This window comes from Parambassis ranga, chromosome 1 (genome assembly GCF_900634625.1).
Source record: "Parambassis ranga chromosome 1, fParRan2.1, whole genome shotgun sequence".
NCBI lineage: Eukaryota > Metazoa > Chordata > Actinopteri > Ambassidae > Parambassis > Parambassis ranga.
The window spans coordinates 16,310,232-16,329,228 of record NC_041022.1 but is presented as its reverse complement, the minus strand read 5'-3'; the positions used below and the strand labels follow the sequence as shown (position 1 = coordinate 16,329,228).

At 41.0% G+C, this 18,997-nt stretch overlaps 2 protein-coding genes across 3 annotated transcripts; one reads left to right on the top strand and one right to left on the bottom strand.

Moving 5' to 3' along the window:
* The first annotated feature begins 2,411 nt into the window (after window positions 1-2,411).
* Window positions 2,412-3,645, top strand: fabp2 (fatty acid binding protein 2, intestinal). The gene is made up of 4 exons (XM_028407111.1): window positions 2,412-2,570; window positions 2,803-2,975; window positions 3,177-3,284; window positions 3,442-3,645. The coding sequence occupies exons 1-4, from the start codon at window positions 2,504-2,506 to the stop codon at window positions 3,490-3,492; spliced, it is 399 nt and encodes a 132-aa protein (XP_028262912.1). The 5' UTR covers window positions 2,412-2,503; the 3' UTR covers window positions 3,493-3,645.
* Window positions 3,646-5,890: 2,245 nt separating this feature from the next.
* On the bottom strand, window positions 5,891-18,637 carry usp53b (ubiquitin specific peptidase 53b). Of its 2 annotated transcripts, XM_028406746.1 has the most exons (17): window positions 18,329-18,637; window positions 17,385-17,571; window positions 16,903-17,063; window positions 16,443-16,535; window positions 16,233-16,367; window positions 15,821-15,934; window positions 15,588-15,670; window positions 14,781-14,886; window positions 13,829-13,975; window positions 13,454-13,603; window positions 13,190-13,358; window positions 11,217-11,339; window positions 10,354-11,068; window positions 9,751-9,821; window positions 8,388-8,466; window positions 6,409-7,247; window positions 5,891-6,291 (listed from the first exon to the last, which is right to left on the bottom strand). In XM_028406746.1, exons 2-17 carry the CDS (start codon window positions 17,482-17,484, stop codon window positions 6,215-6,217), a joined length of 3,162 nt encoding a protein of 1,053 aa, XP_028262547.1. In that variant the 5' UTR covers window positions 17,485-17,571; window positions 18,329-18,637; the 3' UTR covers window positions 5,891-6,214. The 2 variants fall into 2 exon arrangements, with proteins under 2 accessions (XP_028262547.1, XP_028262539.1); XM_028406738.1 differs by having other exon boundaries at window positions 6,276-7,247.
* Window positions 18,638-18,997: the final 360 nt, after the last annotated feature.

Below are 18,997 nucleotides of genomic sequence, written 5' to 3'. Positions count from 1 at the left end.
CTGTGCTTGTGACTCTTTTATCTTGCCAGTGTCTTTTGGGAGGTAATTAATAAAAAGTCATGAGGTGTGTGCTACTTGACATTTCTTCGGTACTGCACTGATCTTACAATCTATGACGGAATTTGTGGCTTAATTTTTGCAGATAAACAAAAAAGGCAACACTCTAAAAGCAGAACAAGTGAAAGGCATCAGTACTATCTGTGGTATACAGATTGTTATGTAAGGCACTCTCTCTAGTGGTTTGTAAGGGGATTACAATAGTGGGGAACATTAACCTGGCCAAGTTACTGCATGTCTTCTCCTGTTACACTAGTTTATTCTTTGTACTTTTCTGCAGTTCTTATGAATATGATTAAATCATATAGGGAAAAAACACAATTCTTCCATTACAATAAAGTGAGGCGTGTCCTACTGGTCCCTTAGACTACTACAATTTAGAACAGATCAAACGGCTGGGAAGCTATTGGTCAAAATGAGAGCTTTCCATAGAAAAATAAAATAAAATACAAAGTTAAAATAATATAAAATTGATGTTCATCCCACAAAATTTCAAATGTTATCAAAGGGTGTGGAAGAAGCAAAGTCAGGGCATTATTATAACTAGGAATATTGAATTTAAATAGACCAGCCCTCTAGTCTATTGGTTGATTCAGACCATTTACAGTATAAAATGTCCTCTTCCAGCCAAATCTCATTAAGACAAAATATGTCATTCTGTTGATCAGTTAACAAATCATTTACTAACAAATATTTGGTTTAGGGAGATCTGATTTTGTATGTGTGTGTGTGTGTGTGTGTGTGTCTGTTAGATTTTTGGGTTTTGTATCATGCTGAGGGGCAGCAGTCCTACAGAAGTAGTACAGGAGCATGTAAGACTACGACTTTGGCACCTGACTCTGGACTGTCATGGGGTTGACTCTACTACTAATAAAATCTATATCTTACATAAAATCTTAACAATTAAGAATGTCAACAATTAATGGATAATCAGTGTATTGATGCTGTTTCTGTTCTCGGTGGTTCATTGGGGCTTTTTTCACTTGAAGCTTTTCCTCTTGATTTATTAGAGTGTAACAGCCCTGCTGGACAAGCACCATGAATTAAAGCAGGTTGAGTCACTGTAGTGGTGTCATTTTTTTTTATTTGTACACTTTACTGTTATCTTTTAGCTGATACTACAACTTGGACAAACCCAGTGGGACATAATGATGTTGATGATAAGTGTGTGTGTGTGGGACCTAATCAAGTACATCTGAATTTCATCACTGCAGTCACAGACGTTTCTCTGATAAGAGGCAGATTCTCTGAGGTGGACTTGAAGGTCAGGCAAAGGTCTCTCGTGCCACATAAGATGAGAAGAACACCAGATAAGGAAAAGAACTGACATAGTGGCATTTTATCCATTCTCTTTTCAGAATTTGTTAGATATATTGAATTACTTTCCCATGCATATTTCTGCCTGCTCACCATATAAATCCTTTATTTTTGACACGAGTGGTTAGTTTGTTGTTGATGACGACATCATTTTGTTCTCAACACCACACACTACTGGAGCTGCAGAGCATTAAATCATATAGTGAGTGTAGCTCAGTGACTCTAACACATGTGTATGATGTGTATTTGTTTAATATTAACTTCAAATATCAAAGGTCTCTTTTACTAGCAATGACCAGATTGAGGCCAAAGTTATCCCACATTATCAAGTGGAGTGATCACCGCTGCATTTGAGCAAAGCAATTACATCTAGTGCACTGATATCTTGCTGAGTGATAAGATGCAAATTATAGTTCATTTTATGAAATAGTTCATAAAATTGCTCAGGAGATGTTCCTGATGAAACAGGCCATGATTTCTGGAAGGAGACATTACTGCTGAGCCACATCTGTGAAGACCCTCATTCACTCAGGTCATCCAGGACTTTAAAACTGACGCAACTGGACTCATAAACTCTTGGATACTGCAGAGCTAGAAGGCTGAACAGTATCTCCAGAGTTCTGAAACTTACAATAAAACAGTCTAGATGGATAATTAGCACTGGTCAGAGGAAAAGTGTCAATACTGTGTCAATTTCTTGTAGGAAATGCTGCATGTGTATTTGAACACTAATGACTGAACTGCGTTTTTTTTTTATCCTTGACAACTAGAGGAGACCCTGATCACACATGCAGCCCCAGGCTGTACTCCGTGTTGTGGTGTGGTTGTATGTATGACCTCTATGACCAGACTTGTGAGCACATTTTTTCCTCAGGGACAATAAAGAATTAGTATCGACTGCTAAAGCGGGTAAGCGATAACCAACACCTTTTGTAAACAGAGTTACAGGTTCAACAGGATGTCAAAAATACACTGTGAAAAATTGCCTTGACCACAATATGAGCTTTAAACGGCCACATCAGCAATCAGGTAGATGGCGAGATAAGAGTGTGTGTGGTTTAAAAGGAGCAGCAGACTGTGAGTTAGTCACTCCCTGCTGCAAAGTCGCCTCACCACCCTCACAGCCACAATGACCTACAACGGCACCTGGAAAATTGATCGCAATGACAACTACGAAAAGTTCATGGAACAAATGGGTGAGGCATACAAAGTCTTGATATCCTGCTTTAGACTGCATGAGATGTTATTAAATAGTTAGTGTTCAATGCAATATGACACTGTGTGTTAGATCTTTGTCTGCAAGCACCATAATATATATTATATTATATTATATTATATTATATTATATTATATGATATTATATTATATTATATTATATTATATGTCTTGTGCATGGTGCTCTACTGAACATGTGGCATGTGCTGGTAGGAATTAATGTGATGAAGAGGAAGCTGGCTGCTCATGACAACCTGAAGATCACCATCGAACAGAATGGGGACACATTTCATGTCAAGGAGAGCAGCAATTTCCGCACTCTAGAAATTGACTTCACCCTGGGGGTCACCTTTGAATACAGCCTTGCAGATGGAACAGAACTCTCAGTAAGTGACAGTTGTGATTCTGTGTGTTTATTTTCATTTTAGACCCTCTACCTGAGATGTCCATTCATTCACTAAGACAACAAAGCGAACATTGAGTCTTGACTTTTATTACTAGAATCCTCAATATCACAAACAGTAAAGCTATCAATCAGTGCAGTCTGCTTCCCTCTTGTCATCAGTATTATTTTGCACTCTGTGCAGGGCTCATGGACGATGGAGGGAGACATGATGAAGGGGGTCTTCAACAGAAAGGACAATGGAAAACAACTGACGACAACCAGAATCGTCCAAGGAGATGAACTCATACAGGTATGGCTGCATTTGTAAATATGTCAATTAGAGTCCTGGTATACCAACTCTCTCCACATGTCTCAATAGATAATAACCTCAGATGTAGAATATTAATTTTCTCAATTATTCAACCGGATCCTGAAATGAATGAAATATCTGTATCTTCCTCCGACAGAGCTACAACTACGAAGGCGTGGATGCGAAGAGGATTTTCAAGAAGGTTTAGACTCATCCACAAAACTCAAGTGAAAGATGTTTGACTTATTACATACAGTATTGTGTTGAATTATTAACTATGTATACCAACAAAACCTACAAAGTGCACTACTTGTAATACATTACATATTCATACAAGCAATAAAAGCCAACTGCCTATTTATGTTGTGTTTTGTGGAGGTTTGGGTGACATTGCAAATAAAGTGACTCATGTGTGGTACAGTAATTGAAACTTTATTCAACAAAGAATAAAAATAAGTATATATTATCTACAAAAATATAAAGTGTAGACAGATTTGACATGTTTCTTTATAATGTTTAGATCTGTACTTACACAAGTCATGAAGTGGACACAACTCAATTCAACGTCAGGCCAAATCCACACAGAGGTATGACAGTTAGGATTCAGTAAATCGGATCAAACCGGCCTGTTACAGATAATACTGATGACATAATGTGGAAAGTTCGCTTTTATTCTTCTGTGTTGATGCAATACAGTGTAATTAGGTTCTGTACCTGTATGTGTAGCACAAGATAAAAGATAAGGACTGATGCAATGCCTACTGTGACGTTATGAGATGGGCCTTTGGAGGAAAACGTGAAGGGTTAACTGCTACAAGAAGTGGGGTGCATTTGCTACTTATAATGATGGATTTCTTACTTTCAGAGAACTGCTAAACTAACGGTTTAAGACCTGGAAATGCCCCTGGCCCTCAGTCTCACACACAATCCCAATGGTACACATGGAGTCGTGTCACATACGGTACTCTTAGAATTGCATATTTTTTTGAATGACATCTGCTGCTCCCTTTTGTTCATCTTCCTTCATTGCTTAAAGGTGGTTCGTGCACAATTTTTTTTTTTTTTTAAATCAAGGCACTGACTTCATACAACTGAAGACATGTTCAGGATACAAAAATAAAACTGCAGACTTCCTATTTTGTTACATATGAAGTAAATAAATAGCAGGAAATCATCAACAACATCAGGTGTGGAAACATGGCGGTAATCTGGACTGCTCTTCATTTTATCCAAGCTGTCAGCAACATCAGTAAATATACCTTGAAATAACAGTGAGTAAAGATTACTAATAATTAGCATGTGTCACATGTAGCACTGTGCAGAGAGCATCATAGATACGCTGCTCAAATGAAGGCGTTCAATACATATGTAGGTGTATTCTTGTTGTGTCCATAAACGAACAATGAAAAATCAAAGTATCATATTACTAGATCCGGTGTGATTACATCTGTAATTACCATCTTTTAGGAGTGAGACAGCACAAACACAATGCACATACGCAGGAGGTTCAGTGACTATGTGCTCGGTGAGAGGAGTTGAGAAACACCAGGACAAAGGTTACTGTGAATGGAAAAAAAAGTTTGGCCACCAAGTGAGCAGAAACAAAATATCTGTGAAAAGATTTTAAGGTGTTCGTAGAAAGACTTAAAAACACCACAATCTACATTTAAAGTGATTTTATGTGAATGCATAGCACGTCTCTCGTTTTGTAGTATATTTTTATCTCGTAGCTTTATATTAAGATGAATGCATAACCAATAAAAGAGGACAACATTCAACTGTATAGTTACAAATCGCTATTTGATGAATTTCTTTTTTATTATAATTAAATAAAATCTATTAGAACGTTATGTCGGGCGGACTCGCGGTCCAGTATTTCCATGCTGCTCATGCTAACGCTGTACACACAGCTAGTATGATTAAGTTAAAGGCCACATGCAGGTTTCAGAACATTATTCTTATGAATGTCATATATATCAATTACACTGGCATTGTTATGAAAATACCTGCAAATACAGACCTGTTTAAATCTGTCTACATTAGGAGGAAGACTGGAAAAAATACATCTTGACATCACTGATTTACAAAAAAAAAAAATACAAGAGTCAGCACAATCTAAGGAAGAATACACAAGGCTGCATGATGGGGTAGTGTGAACTGCTGATTAGCCTGACGGCTGCCCTATCTGCTGGATGACACCATCAGCCAACACAATACTCTGTAGACTGGCAGAAAGTGAAAGATAAATGAAGCTATATTTGATAAATTGCATCAAATTTGATTGGAAATCAGGAACCATGTCAACACAGTGTGTAGTGTTGAATGATTTGGCACAGCCCACAGTCATTCATTAACACACACACGTTGTAAAAAGAAGTGATAACAAACAAATCAGTAACTAGGCGTGAGCAGCTGTGACTGTGTGTATTTTCTGGGATCCCAAGAAATTCATTTCTGATCTTTATTCCTTTAACTGTTGTTATGTGAAAATGACATCATAATCAGGTTAATCGTTTCATTTCAACATGCTCGGTTCTGTCGTCAAACTTCATTCGTTCCTGTACAGACCTTTTTCATGCTTTACCTTAAATATGTTTATCCCCTGTTCTGCAGACCTACTGCACACATTTAAAAAAAATAAACATCTTTATTTTGACATGAGGTGATCATAAAACCTTTGTGCAAACTGATTCAAACTGAACTTGCAGCAACACTGAGGAACAATGGAAAATATATGCAGTAGCTGATAATCTGTCAAACTATACATAACAAGCATTTAGAAACAGGTTTTACTTATGTGACAAGCTTGCATAAATAAGTTCCACTGGGTTTGGAGATGTCCCGGCTTCTCAACATATTTCCATTCTGTAAACTCTTTGGCATCCAGTTAATACTGTCCATTCATGTAAACAAAACTTACCAAGAAACTCTCATAAAAAAACACGGTCATCCAGTCCTTTGGCTGTCACTGGGTTCCATTTTGCAGTGGGTTTATTGCTATTATGGCCTGTGAAGAAGAAAAGGATTGAACAATGTTGTTAAAAACACTTTTTATGACAGCATTCTGTCCGTACATTGACACACAAACAAAGGAAACAACTGGACGTTGTCATTTTGTCCTTACTTGTTTCAGGTCTGGCTTTTGGCACGTCTTGTGAGTGTGTGTCACCGGGAAGTGTGTGGCTGTTATCTCTCCGCTCACTAACAACCGCTGTCCGTGGCACAGTGGCAGAGAGGACAAGAGGCCTCTGGTTGTGGTACTTGAGACGGTATGTTTCCGTCATACAGTTATCCACAGTAAAGTATGTTGTCAGAGAAACCTCTTGAGGTGGCACTGCCTGTTCTGCTCTGCTTCCACTCAGTCTTTCCTCACTGTCACACGACGAAGGGGTGCTCCTTTCAGGGTCGGAGCCCGACTTGGAGCTTGCATCTGAGAAAGTTCGAAGGCCCGACATGTCAGGCCTCCTGTGAGGACTGACGAAGGATGTGGACGAAAGGCGAGGACTTGATGGAAAGGATTCCTGAAGCATCCTGGGACGGAAGATTGCATGGCTTGTTTCACCCTGGTGAGAAGGAGCCCGTTGGGGGGGTCGAAGGTGAGGCGACCCTGAAGTACCAAGCTGACGCTGGTTGTTGAGCTGGGGAGGTTCTGCCGTTGCTTTGTTAGGAGGGTGGTACGACGGGGTTACATGAGGACACTGAGAATCAGAGGTGACTGCCTCACTGTTACTGGAGAGGTAAGTGCTTTCTCTGTCCTCTGGCTCAGAGAGAGCCAGATCATCGGAGCTGTTCCATTCAGAGCTGCTGGTTTTTGTGATCTGCCTCAGGGCCGTACTTTCTGCAGTGTGCCCTCTACAGTTTGCCAGGTCCTGCTGCTCACTTTGCCTGTTGTCTGGACCGGCAGAGTTCCTCTCTGATGACACCACTTTTCTGGAAGTACTACAAGTGTACTTTGATTTTCGTCTACAAACGCAGAAAAACATTTAAGTTAGGTTGTTTTTCTTATTCTTTGTCTTTTACCTAAAAGAAGAGCTGCTAATTTCTCTTTTTTCTATGAACATTTTTGTATTTTATTGTCCCCTTGAGTAGGCATGGCCATGTGGTCCAGCAGCACCCCTAAGAATGAGATCTGGGTCCTGGTTTGCACAAAATGCAGTATGCATATGTAAATCATCAAGATGAAGAGAAGTCTCTTTGAGGTTTCCTTTAAAACCAACCGGAAGTCCACCATTGTATGTTCACACCTTTCACAACTATGGATGCTGGTTCCTTGATGTCACCTATAGGTTTCTGATTTCTGTAATAGGCCCTGATCGCAGTCTGCCTAATCTCCAAATACAGGCAAAGAGGTGGACAGCAAGTGGAGGTAATGTAGACAGGCAGTAGTAGAAACAAGAAGCTCATACAGCCCCCGTCTGTCACTCAAGTTATAGATGCCTTTTAAATGGGAGCCTATGGGGAATAAATCACTTTGGAGCAGCCCCTAGAGGCAACAGGGTGAACTACAGTTTTAACACTTCCACATGGACTTCATTTATTAGCCCCAGAGGTCTTAAGACATTAATGAGCAAAAGGTATCAAAAGATTAAACCGCTGTAATGCAGTTTGTCCATGGAGGTGCTGCAACCTTGACCCTTGTCAAACAACAGGAAGTTGCTGTAGTTGCCACATACTTCATCACATCTGGTCCAAACGTCACAGTAATGATGAGCATTCAAGCGTATGCCAATATCTTTGTATAGTCACAGTGCCACCTCCTGGCAACAAGAAATGTTGCTGTGTTTTATATTTATACTGCTGACATCATCAGCAAAAAAGTCTTGACACCAGCGTTGCTATTATGTCTGTTATACTGTCCCTAAAATGTACATATTCTCAAGAGTCCCACTGTGAAGACATGTATATGGTTTTATACTCTAACAGTCATGCTGCCACCTACTGGGAACAAGAAGTCAGTTTCATGTCAGCAGTATTATGTGGTTACTGAGTGGACAAAACAAACGTGTTTCTTTTAAAAACATACAGTGTCAGCAGAATTCCCCTTTCACTGTACATTAATATAATGTATGTATACTGTATAATATACAATAAAAGACACCTTACCTTGAACTTGGGCTGGACTTGAGATGTGAATGTGAAACCTGGTCATGGTTCTTTCCCTGAGGTTTAGGCTGATGTTTACCTGTAAAGAAAAAAAAGGCACCGTATAAAAACCTATCATAAACATCTCTGCTCTTCTGTGACTACTTGCATTGTGTCACTACTTTTAGTATTATATCCTAATGTTACAACACTACAGCTGTGTGCTAATGTTTAAGAGATGACAACAAAGCTATAAGCCGGGATACCTCTACACTACGGCAAAAGATAAAAAAATACCTACAAATATTACCAATGGAAAGACATCAACAATAAGAGGAACAACTAGAGAGAGAGAGAAAAGATTAGAGCACCGAGATTAATCAACAGATTTTTCTGAGGCTTTTAGATGTAACTATTTGGAATCCTGAGAAAAAACTGAGATTTCTGCTAAAAAATGTAAGCTTCCAATTCAGAATTCATTTATTTTTCTCTGAATTGCAAGATTAATATCAGAGTTTAACCGTCTACCCTAATTGCATATAAGGGCACAGAAAATGCACACACAGAATAAACAAACGTAGTCAGAACCTAAGAAGACACAGCAGGTGGCAGCAGCAGCAGCAGAGTTAACCCCACTAGACTTTACAGCTGGATGAATCAGTCAGCATGCTCACTCCGTACAGCAGCACAGTGAGAGGCAGCGCGCCGCTGAATTCCTTCCCTTTAAAAATAGATGTGTTATTTTTTTCTTTGCTGTTGCCCTGGAGAGGTCCACGCAAGGATAAAAGCTTTAGCTGTTGGTTGGTAACTCTGGCTCTAGATGCGCATAGCCTCGATAAAGTATCAAGTGCAGCACACTCAAAAAGTAACTGCATGCATGCAGCGGAAAGATATTTATGACAATGCCAGCAGTCACGTCCAGCTGTGCTATCTGAATGAGCTTTGAGGGATTATCATCAGATTAATGCCTGTGCAGGGCTGACTGGGTGAAGAGGTTAAATAAGCCAGTACAAGCTCAGAAACCAAACCCAGACATTAATCAATCTTCAATTACTTTCACATTATGAGAAAGAAAGAAAGAAAAACAGCCAGAGGTTACATTTACACAACAGATCTATTGTAAGATTAAAGTCCTTTTTCCTTGTAAATCTTTTCCTGTAGGTAACATGTATTGCAGATTAACTGTATTGTCATTTACTGATAGTAAACTGTGACATGCTCTTTATGCTCTTATTGCTGTTTCAGTTGTAATCTGACTTTTTGTACATCGGAGGTTCATTTTATCCTTTTGCAAAGACCCAAAACATTACAAATCAATAGTAAGCTGTGGTTGTGACTGTGACTGTGGTTATGACTTCTACTGAGTTATATCTTAGGACCTTACCGTTGTGTGATGGTGAGGATGTTGTACTGGATACACTGGACTTTGCATCGCCTCCCTTTTGATGTAGCTGACTGAAAATACAGAATCACAAGACAGCATGAGCCTAATTTTTAGTTTTGAAGAATCAAGATCACCTTGGTTATAAATACATTTCTGATTGTTGTCACAGTACAGTGGAGACCAGGATGGTAAGTTATCATTTAAAAATTATACACATGAACTATATGTATTTAAAGGGAGATATGACAAATATAATCAGAAGTCTGCTTCAGCATCACTCACGTTTATCATCAAATGTCTTATTTAACTGTGATGTTAAGTCTGCAGATGCTACAGTAGGTATTTGACAGCCTCCTTTAAGAAATGTGCCCTTCTTTTTCCTGCAAAAGAAACTTTAAGAGCTAAAGAAGTTCCACAGTTTCAGATGTCCAGGCCTGCCAGACAAGAAGCTAGCTGTGACAGCTGAAGGTGCAAACAGCAAATCCGTTCTCTGTCTCATTTAATGTTGGACAGTGAGACCTGTGAGGTCTACAAAGGCACCTACAGCACTTCATCAGGGTGGTGTGCAGCAGACACAAACATGTATTTGTTTGGATTCCTCACCTTTGTACCGGTGCCTCTGGTGTTGATCTCTGGTCTTTAACAGCAAAGCCATCAACTCCAGGTGAGTCAGGATTGGTGGAGCCACTGCTGAGTCTATCGCTGCTCTCATAGCCAGACTCTGTCCTTTGAATGGTCCAGGTATCACTGCGCAGCAGAGTCTTGGGGCCGCCCTTTAGTCTGCCGCCCCTCTGTTGGCTGGCCCGGCTCTCTGACTCCACAGAGCTGTGGCTCTCGGTCTCATGCCGCTGCTCGTCTTCATAAATTGTCATTAAACACTTCTGTTTACGATCCTCTCTACTTCGTACATATTCCCTGGGTTCACGGTCCCGAATTGGTTCGGTGTGCACTCGTTCTTGGGGTGAAGGCTTACTGCTAAGAGGGCTGTCATGCTGCTGTTTGCGGCGCTGCTCGAGTTCGTTCAGTACAGTGTCCACATTCAGCACCTCCCGTATTGGTCTCCAGGTGGACTTGGACTTATTACGGCTTCCTCCACCCCCACCTTTTTCCCACTGCTCGTGGCAGTTCTCCTGATCATAGTGTCCGGGTGAAGTGTTGGTCCTTCGGTTGTGCCCACCACTCTGTGTACCATGTGGCTCCTGAGATCCTCTGCTGATGTGGTTTGAAGACTTTTCAGTACGTGGATAGCTTTTGAGTTTTTCCACAGGAGGCCTTGGCCCATTCTCTGGTGGGGACGAGGACCTTGTATGTGACATGTCTAAGAGAGAGAGAGAGAGAGAGAGTGAGCGGACATAGATTGTTTGCAGTACTTCAATTTCACACTGATGTGCAGCAGTTTGTATCAAAGCTATCTACAATTTACAACTGCTACAACTACACAACAGTGTGACACAGACACAAGGCACCTTTGTGTTGTGATGGCTCAGTTCTGCGATGCCCTCTGTCCTTTTTTGATGTGTCACCTGGCCTCTGCTGATTTTCCATGAAAGGGTCCTGAAATTTGTTAGGACTGCCGAGAGGATGTTTCACTGAGAGGAAAAGAGGAACTAAAGGTCAGATTATGATGTGTAAATCATATTCTATGATAGGTATTCATGGTCGAAATGATTGTTGATGACCTGAATTTTAGTGCAATTTTAATTGTTGGTTTCAGAATGCAGCATCATCCTGAATCTCGCTGCAAATGGGGCAAGAGACCAAACTTACTAAATAACAGATGCTGCATCATTAACTTTAACACACTACTGCTGCCACATCTGCCAACCCTGTGGTGTTTCCTTTGCCTCTGTAACAAGGTCAGCATGAGGAAGAGTGATGACGTAAACGACGAGCATCTGCCCCTCCAAATTAGCATTGGCACCTTATTCTTTAGTCTTTTGTTGTCCTCTAGTCAGGACTGATTAATTCATTGCATGTGTTTTTATGTAGCTGCAGTGCACTTCAACATGAGGCTACGCATTTTTGTTAAGGTCTGTAAGAACAGCGTGACAATCTGGAGTCAGGTGAAGAGCACTCTGTGAAACATAAGGTCACAAAATGCATAATGCTGTGTGCATGTTACAGCAGCAGAGGGTAAAAGCTGTAGTATCATGGATTTCCAGATTTGTCTGTATGGACTAATGCTGATGAATGTAAGTAGGTCCTCTAAAACAGGATTGTAGATTTGGATAAAGTGCACCTCACACATCTGCCAAGTAATTAACTAATGCGCACTTCATCCTGTTGCCTGAAGTCAAACAGAGACTTTTTGTTAAGCAAATGAAATGAAATGCCAGCACCATTCCAGAGCATATTCATATTGCTGAAGCATGTCTTAAAATATAATCTAACAAAGACATGACAAAGGCTGGTACAAATCTTATGCAAATTTTTACAAAACCGAGTCATATTTGACTGTGAAGCAAACACGTCAATTACTCACGCAGCGTGTCATTAAAACAAGAATCCTGTCCCATGTCAGAGTCTCTGGGCGCCACATTAAAGCAAAACAATCCAGGCAAGACGCCATTGCCAAAAATCCAAGCTGATAAATTAATGGAGGCAAACATCGGAAACGTCCAGGGGAGGAGTGAGAGCTGTAGGGCTGGAACATGAGTGCGTTTGGCCACAGGAGTAGGGATTAGGGAGAGAGGCGTGGGTGGTAATCTGCGTGCAACAGAGGCATCATCCTCATGTCAAGTTCAAGCCAGCGCACAGGGCAGGACAATCTTTCTGCCTGTGGTTTAACAGCACAATCCCAACACGAACCATATCTGTAATTTGCATATTTAAGTCTAGCTGTCGTATCATCATAGGAACTGATGCAGTTTAATTTCACTTAACGATACTTTCACAAGGATTGTTCAGATGCTGAAATGGATTAGGATTTTTGGAACTGAAATTATGAGAATACTGAAAATAAAACTGACTAATCCCTATCATGATCTCTTAGGTCGCAGCTTCACCTCAGGTTCCCTAACATGTCAAAGGATGAAGTATTTTTCTGAGCATGTGCACCCTTGAGATAAATCTGCATGTCATGTGACTTTAGTGCTGTTTGTGTTTATGCATGACTGTAGCAGGATTTTAGAAACACTGGCAAGTTTAGTTAAGATGCAATGAACAGCACAGTGTGAACTGATGTCTGAGGCTTTTAAGACATTAAATAAACTGGACTTCAAACATTGTTCAAGTTTTTTCTACATGTTCAATCAAAGCTAATAAATAATTACTGAAATCTGGACCTTTCACCTCTACTTTTACTTTTTTTACCGTAACACGTTGTATAGACGCGCACCTGCAATCATCACATCTGTAAATGAACGACTTACCCTTAAAAAATCCATATATTTAATTTATATGTCTCAAAGCTATGTTGCTAAGAGGAGGACTTTCTTACCCGTCACGTCACCGTTTACTTGGGCCTTGTACCGGGGACACATGGTGGTTTGTCTTGGTGCATCCTCATTAGATACCGGGCTTCCCTCAGGATTGGTGTAAAACAAGAGAAGAGGTTGGAAATGTCCTCTGATACATTTAGAGGCAACATCTTTCCATTTGGATCCAATCTGGGGAAAAAGTAAAGTGTGACTTTAAAACACACAGTAACAGGTAGCAGACTTATAAAAAAGGGGCAAAGCGGATTAAACGCAGACGTCCTAACCTCCTTTACAGTAGCATCATCAAAAAACATCCATTTTGAAGATTTGGTGTGATAGGCAAAAGCTGAGTAATGTTTACTCGCAAAACAGATCATCCCCACCAGATGCAGCTCACTCCGTTTGGCATTTTCATCAGTGACTCGGTTGAAAAGCTGAAAGAGAGCAAATTGAGGTTTGACTGCCACAAATTACTCTGCCAGATGCTAAATCCACTGTGAATGACATTTATGTGTGTGGAGCCAGTTTAAAGATTACAACACACTGACCTTCATTTCCATTCACAATATGAATTCTCAGTATGTACTTAACAAGGTGAAATAATGCATTTGGTGCCGTATGAGCAGCAGACAGTGCCGCCCAGTCTTTTCAGCTCTTACCCCGCACAGGTTCAGACGTGGGCCAAGGGACCTGATGACATCGTCCGTGAGATCAGACTGCTCAGCATCCCAGACGAATCCTATGGTGACGATCTCCGGACAGTTCATGAGAACACGGCGGATCTTGATGCTCTGACCGCAGTCACTCTGCAAAATATAGAGAAAAACATGGAGCCAAAAAGATAAGGGTGAACACTAAACAAATGATGTATAAGTACAATATGCTCATTATTATATTATGTACAGTTATGAGTTAGGTCTCAGTTGAAAAGTTGCAGCGGATGACTGACTGATTCAGTCAAAGGATTCATAACATTTTAAAGGCCGGATCCAAAGTATCCCATGATTCATTGGGCACCTGTGACGTGGATGTTTTCCCACAATACATAACACACACATTAAAATATTTAGCTTTGTCTCATTCTCTGTCTAAAATAAAAATGAATACATAAAATAGACCAAAATAAAAATTGTTAAACCAGAACAAAAGTGCACAGAGACAGAACATTGGACATCATCAGGTCAATTCTGAAGTTGAAATGTGTGACAGAAGACTTTAAAGGAAAAGACCACTCAGCTTTTACCAAACTGATGCACACTGAAGAGAAGAGACAGCGGTAGCAAATACAGATGAGAGAGAAAAAAAAACATGGATAAGCCCCTACCGCTATTTATATCCTAACACTAGTCTGGCACCGTCTCCTTCCGGCCGCTTCAAGTGCGGTGTCACAGCAGAAAGCACACAGTGTACTCAGTGTACTCCACAAGAACCATTTTTGTGTCCGTTTTTACAGCTACAAGTTAACCGTTAAACTGAGCGGCCAAATTATGTATTAATAAGCTGCCTGTAAGACATCAGCATTCACCCGCTGAAAGCAGACAGGTGGTTTCACTGAGCAGGGGGAAAGCACCGAGCTGGTACTTTGTACAGATGTAAAGATCACATACGTACCGGGCAGCTTCGGAGGTCTCCTGTGTTGTTGGCTGCCTGCAGCAGCTCTCCGAACATGTCCGACCTCAGCCGCTCACTCTTCCCCAACATGCGATCGACCTGTTGGCTTTAGACGAAGACAGAGTCATGATGGGTGAAGACAGACAAGACAGAGTCATGATGGGCAAATGAAAGATGTGTTGTTCTTTTATAAAACATTATTAATTACTTATGCACATTTTACTATCATTATTATTATTATGGTAAACATGGCCATCATGTTTTTTTTTGTTGACACTATCAACAGAAGTATTAATTCCTTTCCTGTCCACTGTAAACAAACAAATATAAACAGATGAGAAACTTTTCCTTCATGTTGAGTTGGTCATTTGTTTGTTGCTACCACATTGCTCGGTCTTTCCACCAATCTCCATAAACAGACGGTGTATTAATGTGTCAGCTTATACTGGTGTTTCTCTCCATTTTATTTTATTGCATGAAGCATTAGCAGCTAAAAATACAATAAAACTCTGTAACTTCTTTCCTAAGAACTACATGTTTTTTTATCCTCTGGAAAATACTTTATATGAAAGCTTAACTCTACCTTACTCTGTGGGAAAAGTTGCTCAAAGCCTTTTGGTGCTTGTGTATATACATATATATATTTTCCCCTGTACACCATAGTAAATGATATATGGGGCTCTTAAGAACAATCAATTAATTTTCTGCTAACCTTGTATAATACTTTTACTTTTAAATCAGGATTAGTGCTCTGGCCTCATTTTTATATCCCACTTTTAAAGCCATGTCAGTCGGTGAGGTACTCACCATAAAGCAGTGGTGGAGACGTAGTGTACAAATTCCGTGAATGGGTGTGGGTCTGAAGACGCACCACAACAGCGGCACACAAACTGAAAAAAAAAGAAGTTGTTTCATATTTAAACTTTGGCCCACAGTGTGTATATTCCTGACTCTACTAGGTTACGACTTCACAGTTTACACTGTAAAAATCTGTGCTCATGTGTTGCATATTTCTTGGATTAACAGCATATATGTGTTACCTGCTCGTAAAGCATCATTGCAAACTTCTGATGGGTAATGCAGGATTTTGATGAGCAAGCATCCGATGCTGTGTCTGAAACTATATGTAGATGAATTCGCTCCAGGATGTTCTCCTAATAATAAAGATACAAGAGCAGATACAGGGCCAGCATTCAGTACATGCATGACAAAGAAAGTTCAAAATCTCACAACTACCTTCTAAAATATTACTCACAAACAAACAATATGTTGAGTTTAATCATATCATCTTTCTAAAGGGACGCCCCGTCAAAGTTCTACAACTATTAAGAGTTGGTTGTTCTGACCTTCAGTGTCAATAAGCAGGACAAAACTTAACACTGTTGATGCCGAGTTACTGTGGAAAGGCCCTCTGAACTGACTTTACAAGACAATGGCACAGTGTCAACGTACGAAGCACTCAGCAGCATCATCCATCAGGCCGAGCTGGAAGCGCTGCTCATCCTTAAAGGTTTCAGCGAGGGCGTTGCGCAGGCTGTCGGAGGGAAGCACTCGCTCTCTGCTCTGCTGAAACTGGCTGAATATACTCTGACAAAAGGACAACAACATCATAGTTAGCTTAAAATGAAACAAACTTTAAACACAACATCCTGTCTAACTTACCTTTAAAGCACAGAAAATGCAGCTATCACCGAGACAGAAGTGCCCTGAGAGCTGCCTCAGACTTCTTCTGAAGATGTCCAGCTGCCAAAGCACCTGTGAAGATTCAACAACGGCACGTCTGTTAAAATACAGATGAATGAAACGGATCTATTTTTATACACAGAAAAGCTATCTGTATGCTGTCAGTACTCTTGTGAACATTAGCCCTGAAGCTCTGCAGCAATCATTGCTGATGTGTGTCACTCAGTGAGCCACACATACACAACAATTCCCAGTTATCAGCACATCATTAATGAAAATCATAAAATCCAGCTATCATAGGTTAGTTTTTATTTGTGACATCTGAGGTGATCAGAAACTGGAGCTGATTGTTATAACTTTAGTGAAGTTACTAAAGTATTTTCTGCAGTAATTCTGATTTATAATCCATATTTTAATCATAGAAGGAAACAGCCCTCACCTGGACAGCGCTGTTGAGGAAGCAGCTATTCTGCCCAGGTTCATTCAACAGGCCTTTGGTCAGTGCAAGAGACAGCATGCTGCCAGGCTGGTAGGACTTCTTCAGGCCTCCTCCGGGTTTTTTGAACATCTTCACCCATGCCATGGAGTTAGAGCCTGCAACTAATGAACACATAAGCTGTATCTGCTGTTTAGTTTTGTGTCTATATCCCTTAAAATGTTTCACACATTATCTTTTTATACATGACTCCTTACGTTCTTCAACATTTATAGTGTGATTTCACTGCAGTTATATGAGGAAACGTTGCATTACATTTAATTATTCACCCACATTTCACATCTCACATCACACTGATAACATCATTACACGACACAGTGGAGGACCTGGGTGAAAAATTCAGCTCATCTTGGACACAGTGTTCACTGCATCGCTAATCCAAATGACAGATTTGGACGGACATCAAATGAATCTTTTCGTCTTACCTTCTCCAGAGTTGGGGGGAGACTTGCTGCAGCTGGACATGCTGGGACGTGGGAGCTGGTGTGTTGGTCTGGCCATTGGCTCCATCCATTTCATCCCCATGCACCTCCGGAGCGGTTTGTTGAAAGCATTGTCGGGATCAGCCACAGGGTAGCCTCAGCCATGTGCTACTGGACATTAGAATGGCAACTGGATGAAATGTGGGGAGGGAAAGAAAGGATGAGGTCGACCACACACACACACACACACAAAAACACACTAATGCACATCAACAGTGCAGCAACATTCAATGGTTTTTAAACACCTGCTTATTCTTGACCCAGCTACTGCTTCTTTACTTATGTTATTTGCAAATAATAATAATAAAAGCAGCAAACTGTACTTCAGCTGGCCTCAGCCCACTGAAACAAAATGAAAACACACAGACTTCATTTGCTTTATCTTGATCTAGTGGTATTCTCCATTTGTCAAAATCAATATTTTCAATTAGAATTAGATGCATGGCCGGGGTATTTTATCTGCCTGTTGTCATTTCTGTACAAAAAAATAAATAAAATATAGATTTCAGGACCTCTTGGAGATTTTAGGTCACAACATTTTACTGCAGTTTCATAATTAAAGCATTCTTTTGATGTCAGTGCCCACATGTGTTTGTTCAGCAGCCTCTGTGACACCATGTGACGCCTGTATGGGCCTATACGGTTTGACATAGGCGCCCATCTTCGCTGTCGGGTTCATTAAGAGGACATGCATCCATTGAAGGGGATTTGATGTCCCTGCCGTGAGAAACACCCCAAAGCCTCAGCAGGCGCGCTCCCACAGGCAGGAGACGTGCTGTCAGCGGGAACAGCAGCGCGGTGCGCCGCTACACGGGAATGGCTCCACTGTGACAAAATATGCCGCAACTTGCCTTCATGCAGTAAGAAAACAAGTACCGCGCACTCACCTTACAGGGGGAGCGGATAGTTGTTCTGGTCTCCACACACGGCGCAGAGCGGTCCAGCTGTCAACGCGCAAAATCCCAAACACTTCTCCCTGAATCCTGCAAATACAGAACTGGGCAGAAATGACTGCAGATATGTCCAGCCGCATGTAACGCGCTTTCTGGCAGCAGTCCCAGCCCCTCCGGCACGCACACAAGAGGCAGTGCGAGCCTCTGCTGAAGAAGAGCGCACACACACCAGGACGCTGTTATTTCGGTGGAAATTCGTCCTTTTTTCTTTAGGAGGGGGGATCCAAACGGGGCCGATGATGGCCTGGCCCAGAATGTCCGACGCGGATTAGTGATGTTTTGAGACTTGAGAGGTCAAACTCCGCCCCTAGTGTATCCTCAAGTGCACTGCCGCTGCTGTATTTCAATCTTCAATCCCTGCATGGCAAACTGTGTGCTGGCGGAAGGTCAGACTTCCAACTTGTCATGATGATGATGAGAGAAGACATCACATGACTGCACTGGTTTCATAATCATGCAGCACTGTGGGGTCTAACCCCTGCCTGCTTTTAGTGGATGCTCTCACATGAAACACAAACGCTGTGCAAATGAATGGAAGAGATCACAATGGTCTTCGTGAGATTAACAACCTGAGTTATCATTTGATACACTGGTGCAAATTAC